We start from the raw sequence: 8,182 nt of genomic DNA, 5'->3' as shown, positions 1-8,182 counted from the left end.
AGCCCTCAGCATAAGAAAGACACGGACCTGTTGGAGTGGGTCCAGAGGAGGGCCACGAAGATGATCAGAGGGATGGAACACCTCTCCTATGAAGAAAGGCTGAGAGAGTTGGCGTTGTTCAGCCTGGAGAAGAGAAGGCTTTGGGGAGACCTTATTGCAGCCTATCAGTACTTAAAGGGGGCTTATAAAAAAGATGGCAGCAAACTCTTTAGCAGGGCCTGTTGTGACAGGACAAGGGGGAATGGCTTTAAACTAAAGGGGGGTAGATTTAGACTAGATAGAAGGAAGAAATTTTTTATGCTGAGAGTGGTGAGGCACTGGCACAGGTTGTCCAGAGAGGTGGTGGATGCCCCATCCCTGGAAACATTCAAGGTCAGGTTGGACGGGGCTCTGAGCAACCTGATCGAGTTGAAGATGTCCCTGCCCATGGCAGGGGGGTTGGACTAGATGACCTTTAGAGGTCCCTTCCAACCCAAACTATTCTATGATTCTATGATGATTTTGCCATCAGCAAAGGTCTAAGAAAATTTCAGATCTTGAACCAGTATAGCTACACAGGCCAAAACTTGGTAGAGCAGGCTGGGCCTGTGCTTATAAAACAATTAAGCTGGTAGGCAAATTCTGTGGGAGGTCTGATGCTGTAGTCTCCTTTTATCTCAGAGGCAGTATTTAAAACAGATAACTCATTTCACTGGAACAAATCACGTGGGTAAGATCTACTCATATGAGGAAAGATTATTTTGGGAACCTGCTCCTGATGTTGGCAAACAATAATTACAGAGCAGGAAACACTGACATCAGTTTTAAGGAACATTTAAGAGAAAAACACTACCAAAACTCTTCAGAAGGAACTAAAAATACATGCTGAGTTTCCGAGGTATGAATACCCTTTGCAAGTGGGAAGACTATGTTAAGGACTACCAAGGTCTTCTCTTAGAGGTGCAGGGAGTCAACACTGTGAAAAATGAAAACCATGTTGTCTCATGTATTACCTTTGGTAACCTTGATCCAAACAGGTAAATTTATAAGCAATTAAGTTGTAATTGAATGTTACTGGTGGGTGCCTCCAGGTAAACTTTCCACAAACATTTCCAATATTAATGCATGTATCAAAAGAAAATTTAGCCTGCGCTCCCACAGTTCTGCTGACTCAGGGAGGTGGATGTAAACTAAAAATAAGGCAAACTAACCTAATAAGAATAATAACTTAAAAAAAAATCTGTTTGCAGGCATTCCAAATTGCCTTATTCTCAGTTGCTTTTTCTGGGCTTTATCTTCAATCAAATATACTTTGTCTGTCATTAGTATTAAGTCAGTAATGATTATGTGCAAGATGCAATTACAAACTGAAGATGTAATAGAAGAAAAGAGCTTTCACTGCCTTCTCAAGAAGCACAACGATGTATATATGTACAGATTCATAGATTATGAAACTAGAACAACTATTACATCATCTAGTCTAATATTTGCAAAAGGCCAAAGAATTTCGTTACAAGATTCCTGCGTGACAGCCATGACTTTTGACTGAACTGGAACACATTATTTAGAAAATAAAATCCATTCTAGAGCTAGGATGGGCCCCAAGTCAAGCAGAGCTCAAGTGAAAGAACTGCCGAGGAAGCACCTCAATCTCCATGAACACCAGTTGGAAAAGAAATGTGACCCTCGGCAGCTTACCCACCTGAGCCCGCTCCCCTGGCACAGCTGGAAGGAGTACTGCGTACAGGTGACCCAGGTAGGACTCACTGAAAGAACAAACTGCAGCTAAGGCGGCGTGCAGCCTGTGAGCCTAGGCGTCCTCCTGTCCTGATGGCTAGAGATTTAGCCAAGCTGTCAGATGTCCCAACACTCAGGAGGGATATGTAGTATTTCAGGATAAAGAAGTACGCGGCTCCTTCAACAGGGCACTGGTTACCAAGCGGCAGCCATCGCTGCTTGTTACCAAGCGATGTTACCAACCTTACCATCGCAAAACGAGGACGTTGCAACGGGACTTCAGAACCCAACTGGCCGTAGTGCGTTTGCAATTCAAAGCTGAATGGCAGGTGCTTGCTGGCCCACGAGTAATGCTGAGGGTTGGCCATGGTCAACAGACCAAAAATGTGTAACCACTGCTCTAATGCCACTCTGTGTTTTATTGATCAATCCAGAAACTGGACATAATGTCAGTTCATATGTTTTGGATTTCTAATACCCATTTCTTTTTACTTGTACATTACTGTACACACCCGATGTATGGCTAAGAGGCCCTAACTTCAGCTTTAACGTAGGCAAGGGTTAATCTACCGAAATCAACTGAGTTATAGCTAAGCTATCGGGTGAATTTGGCCCAGTATTCAATCTCTGCTTGTGCTTCTACATAAAGATACTTAACATCTATCAATTATTTCATGTCAGATGTAGGACAGCATTTTGTATAAACCGTTACTCAAAATAGAGCTATGTTGAAGCAAAAAGCCCCTATTTTTCCTCCCACACAGGAGGCACGTACTCTCTGCAGTTCCCCAGCTGGCAGGCAGAAGCATCCTGGGAAGAACTATTCTCCCATAGGGAGTGCACTGGGCTTCTCTACCAGATCCCCGATTCATCCACTGCCTTTCACAAAAGCTTTTCACCTTATGCCATCTGTCTACGTGTGTGTAGGAAAGGAAAGCAGATTACGTGGAAACAAAGGTATAAGCACATATTGGGATAGACAGTTCTGGCTGCACTGAATGTCTGTGCACAATCCTGGATGTGTGGTTATATGCTACACGTACTTCTTGCCCATGTAGTTAGTATTTGGCTCCTAATTCTGTATTTCTTCTGCTCCACATCCATGTATGTGTTGGGTTTCTTTTTACATCTTACACATATGTTACATCATAATGTTGTTTATGTTTTTGAGGAGGGAGCAGAGAGAATCTACTTACAATGGTTTTGTACTCCTTTTTAAACATATGATACAAACCTTCATAGTAACGACCACAGCACAGTTTAAGAAATTGGTAATATTCTCCTAATAAAAGCTGCTTCTAAAATAGCATTGCATATATGCATTTGCAAGCAAGGAATGCAATACACAGAATGTAACATTTTCTCCCTGTGTTTATGTGTCATTTGTGACTCCTGCAAAAATATCTGTAGTTCTGTATGTCTGATGAATACGTATTGCAATATGTTTTTGCAGAGACTACGGCATTTCAGAACGTATACCAATTGCATGTCCTTTGATGTAGTAAAGGGAAATCACAGCAGATTTTTGGTGTCTACGGGCAATTAGTTTTTTTTAAGTGCGGCAAAGATTGCTACATATCCCCAAGCACAAACCACATTTGGCATGTTTTTATGGGTTTGTGCTTTTACATACTGGCCAACATTTATGAAAATGAAAATTAATCCAGAGCGAAACCCAAACTTGTAAAGGACCAAAAAGATATCTGGTCAAATAAAGTCATTTTGGGTTCCTTAAATGTAAGGCTATTTATATATGTATTTATGCTTAGTTCCGCATTGAAGTAAACAGATGGCAGACCCCCTAAGTCATAACATCACGTGAGAGAGAAACAGATGCATGGGACACTTTTTAACCACAATAAAACCCCCTAAATTCATCACTAGCTCCTCTGATTAAAATTGCATATACTTTCCAGTGATACAGGAAAGATAAATATGAAGATCTATGGAAGCTCATGGAAATAAAACATCTGAAATAATTCTAGAGGTTGCATCAGACCCTCTCAAAACACTGTTTGCAAATATGAAGGGAGTAAGGCATCCAGGGATGAAAATATAGGAATCCAAGGCATGCACACTTTTCTTGCAATTATTTCAGATTTTGTGCTTAACATTTCATTGCTTAACAGCAGCAACAAGGAAATTGTCTAAAGGAGTCTAATGCCCCCTTAAACCATTATACAGCACCAGTGAGTGAAAGTACTGAAATGTTCTCCTCTATCCTTCAACAAAATAAATAGAAAACCCCAGTGTTTTCCAAGTGTACTTGAATAATTTGAAAAAATTAATTCATGTACTCTCATGTCTTCTAAAAAATCAATAAAATAAACAAAACGTTAAAGCAGCTGATACCTAAAATGACGTGAGAGCTGTGATCTTCAACTGTACCTGAGTCTCATTCTCTGAAGTACTGTAGATTCAGTGGCCCCAAGATATTTGATACCTAATTCCTATTGAACTGTAGAAGTCTGTAGCCTCTGAATCTCAAGACAAGGCAGTAGAAGTAAATCCGGGCTTGGGAGCAGGCACTGGGATTGCCAGGGTGAACCTCAAATGGCCCTGATACTTCCAGTGCCTTGGCAGAACATGTTTTATCTGCCATATGGATAGGTCCTAACTCTCCACCTAGTCTGTCCTTGCAAAGGTGATGCTAAGCAGAAAAAACTAGTTGGGTACTTCCACACAGGGCCCCGATGCCCCTTCCTGCACAGGCAAATGGCATCTGGCCACAGCTCAAGCTGCCTGAGAACAGGCGTCGGACGGTAGCACGGATGTCACGTAACCATGATCTCAGGAACAGCCCGGTATTCCTCGGATCACATTGCCAAGGGCAGAGCAGACGCAGCAAAAAGCACCTATCTGCTTCTTTATGTCATCTTGAAGATAGATTCACTTTACTTTAAATTCATGAAAACTGCTGCTAATTCCTGCCTGGCCCTGTACCCACCAACATCCCCGCAAGCACAGCCCAAACCAACCACCTACCTGTCTACTCCCTCTCCTCCCCTATAGTTCACCCTGGCTAATTCAGGTGGTTTTCTGCTTATCTGGTTTCTTAAGATTCCTTCAGTTGTGCCTGACTTTCCCTGTGTGTTGCAGAAAGGCCTGTATTCCTGATTCGGGCTCAATCTCACATTAGACTCAAAGCACAACGAGGTAGGTACTGCGATGGAAACGTACGTTTCATTGCCCTGCATTCCCTTAGCTGACCTAACCCTAAGGACTTCAGCCAGTTTTGAAAATAAGACATTGGTACCCAGGTCCCAACGGTACTTTCCCAGATGTTTCCACTGAGGCCTGTCTTGGATGACAGAGAGGTGAAATACGAGGAAAAGAAGCTCTCAGCGTGTTCAAGGGAAAGATGAGACCAAGCAGTAGGTTTTGAAGTTTGTTTTCAAGTAAGTTTCGATGTGTATTTGGTTTGCTTTATCTGCAGCACTGTCCTTATAAATTGCCATTGTTTCCTTTTATGAAAGACACTATCTGGAACTCTCTTCCTGAACAAAGTGTGTTGAAATGCCTGTTTGTTTCTTTCAGGGTGAGGATTGGTAATTCTCAAGGTGCACACCGATCCTTCAAGGAGCTGCCCACGTGTGGGACCAAAGTCTTGTGGGACTAAAGTCAAACTCTTGATCCCAAGGGACATAAATACATTATTAAAAAATAAGCAAATCATTTCACAAGGCTTTGTACTTACTCTTTGGTATTTCCTCCTATGGTATCTCTGCCATCCAGTTAATCTAAGAGCTTGCCTCACTTACGGGCCTTTTTAGTACAGACGCACGCAGGCAAACCCCAACGCTGGGATTCCCATTCTGAAGTTATATTTATTTTCTTAACAAAAATTGCTTCCTAAAAATGAGCCTATATTAAGAACTTGAAAGCCCAGATAATTAATTTTGAGATCCACAGCCCAGCAGTGCTCTACAGCTTGTTGAACGTTATCCAGGGGCAACTGCCATACCTTGAATGTGCAGCATGATATCACCGGCAGCGATGTTTATCCCATTTAAAACAATGAAAGCCCCCATGACCAAACCACGGGTATCCTAGGGTTTAAGTAGGAGAAGCAATGCTCACTTAAAAAAATGGATGGGACAGCGGTAGATGAGAAAGTGGCCTAAACCAGCAGTTTGGTCCAGACGAGAAACGGATAAATGCAAAACTATACAAACCAGGATTGGAGAAAGGCTATTTGTGGGGGGTTTTTTTCTTGACTACAAAACTGCTAAAATCGCCGCTGTGGATAAAGCCTGCGACTCTAATTGGTTTGTTTCTCCGTTGTGCATTGAGACTAAGGTACGTGTGTCACTCAGAGAGAGATTTTCCTGGCATTCAGATACGTGGAAGTTGAGAATGTAAAGAAGGCAAAGATTAAGTGAGAGATGGAGCAGGGGAATTGACTGAAGCACGAATGCTCGTTAATGCTCTCGTTGGTTAAGAAAACCCAAAGAGTGTCTTGGGAAAAAATTAATGGCAATTTATATCACAACAGTACTAGGCACTGGAAAACATCGGGTTTCAATACACATTGAAACTTACCTGAGAATTGCCTTCAATGTCCCCTGTTTTCCTGCTCTTTGAAGGATACAGGGGTTTTCTTTAGTCCTACTGTGACACTTCCTGCCAAGCTAGCAGACTCCATAGCCTAAAATCAGAGGATCTAGTGGCAGATATCCATTAAAAATATTCACAGTTTTAAGGCTTTAAATAAATAATTCTTGTTTTAATGAAAAGGACGACAACTGTTTCAGAAAAGAACTAACCCCCTTTTCATCTTCTAAAATTCAAGCTGATTCTGAAGTTATATTTCTTTTCTTAACAAAAATTGCTTCCTAAAAATGAGCCTATATTAAGAACTGGAAAGCCCAGATAATTAATTTTGGAGATGCATAATAACCAATGAACAGCATTAAAAAGTCATCCGTAAATATCACAGACTTTACTTGCCACCAGTTGTATCACTCTGAGGTACCAAAGCCATCCTGAGGTACGATCCTGAGGTCCAGGATAATAAAACAATACTAAAATGTTAACCGAGACACCCTCTTTCATTTGTATTAATGAAGTAAGTGACGTGGTTACTGGCCCACCACTGTACCTGCTGCCTTCAAAGGAGTGGGATCAGAGAAAGTACTGAAGATCTTAAAAAAGATCTGATAGGAACTTGATATCCATGTTATTAGATCATCTGTCAAGGGATGATGCACTTTAACTCTTCAGGACACCCACTCTGAATTCTTCTCACTTAAGACATAACTTGACTACTCTTGCTTGCATCACTCCTCATGCTCTAACAAGTACGGTGTATTGCCTTATACTTCACCAGGCAAGTCTTTTTTTGCCTGAAGATAACGTAGGTCTGCTGACTGACAAAATACCACTTTATAAGGACACACTTTCCATAAATCTTTATTCAAAATGTCTCCACTGTCCATTATTGATACTCAGGAAGATCTAAAACATCATAATGAATTCCTGTTTTATTCACGTACTCTAGCTGTCACCTTAATTTCCAGAGAAATTATACTGGAACGCATGATACTGTAAATACTGGCATCATATTGTCACTTCTTTCTTTAAAATCTTTTAAAATGTCAGACTACATGGAGTAATATATTCAAGCGGGTTGTTGTATCTGAGCTTTTGACAGAGAAATCTTAGACAGTCTGTACGAACACACTGCAGTAACAACACGTGAGCTAACTTCCCCTATTAAAACGGCTCCAAAAGCCTTCCATGAACAAATTAACAGTCGTCTTTAAAGTTGATTCTAATTAGAAGTGGAAAACATTAATTTAGGTCAGCTCCAACAACTGTTGCTGTTTCTTGTCATATCAGAACAATGTCTCAACTGTAGCATTGAATTTAATTACTGAAGTTTGATGTTTAAATATGTTTTAATTAGGACTGTGATTGAATTCTGGTGTTAAATCTAATTTCCAGTACCAAACTGTTGCATCAATCATGCACTTTCAACACCTTGATGCTGTCTCTGCATCTCTGTGTATGCAAACGGGTCTTGTTATTCTTTTTCTACCGCCTTGCCAATGGTGCATACCATGTCGGGGAAAGGAGTGATCATTCCTGACAGGAATGATAAAAGGTTTCAATAAAAAGCAAGGAAACATTCCAATTATTTCAAATTACCCCTTGAAAAAAGGGCAGCTCTCAGAACCTTAACTCTTGGGGCGCAGCAGCCTCGTGAAGTTGCCTGCAGGATCTGAGGGAGCCTTGCCTCACCTTTAACACAAGACCACCAAAGGAGTTTATTTTTACCATCACTCCCCTGGCTCTTCCTCATCCTCCCGACCCCCGGAAAACCGCGGCTCTCCAAGACTCTCTCCCTTACGCATCCCGAATCCAATAGGAAACTCCCCACTGGGCTCTGAAGTTGAGAAAAGTGGGCTTTACCATTCCTGGGTGCGCGAAACCTGGCCGAGGGGCCGGCCGCAGGGCTCGGCGG

At 41.6% G+C, this 8,182-nt stretch overlaps 1 protein-coding gene across 1 annotated transcript in view; it reads right to left on the bottom strand.

Annotated features, from left to right (window-relative positions):
- Positions 1-2,084, bottom strand: part of PCYT1B (phosphate cytidylyltransferase 1, choline, beta) — a 26,833-nt gene extending 24,749 nt beyond the window's left edge. The window contains exon 1 of the mRNA XM_009321149.1: positions 1,965-2,084. Within this exon, the coding sequence (XP_009319424.1) occupies positions 1,965-2,084 (120 nt within the window). The remainder of the gene's footprint in view (positions 1-1,964) is intronic.
- Positions 2,085-8,182: the final 6,098 nt, after the last annotated feature.

Source organism: Pygoscelis adeliae, unplaced genomic scaffold, assembly GCF_000699105.1.
Source record: "Pygoscelis adeliae isolate BGI_AS28 unplaced genomic scaffold, ASM69910v1 Scaffold53, whole genome shotgun sequence".
NCBI classification, from domain to species: domain Eukaryota; kingdom Metazoa; phylum Chordata; class Aves; order Sphenisciformes; family Spheniscidae; genus Pygoscelis; species Pygoscelis adeliae.
Note: the sequence above shows the minus strand (reverse complement) of the source record. Positions and strands in the feature narration are given on the sequence as shown.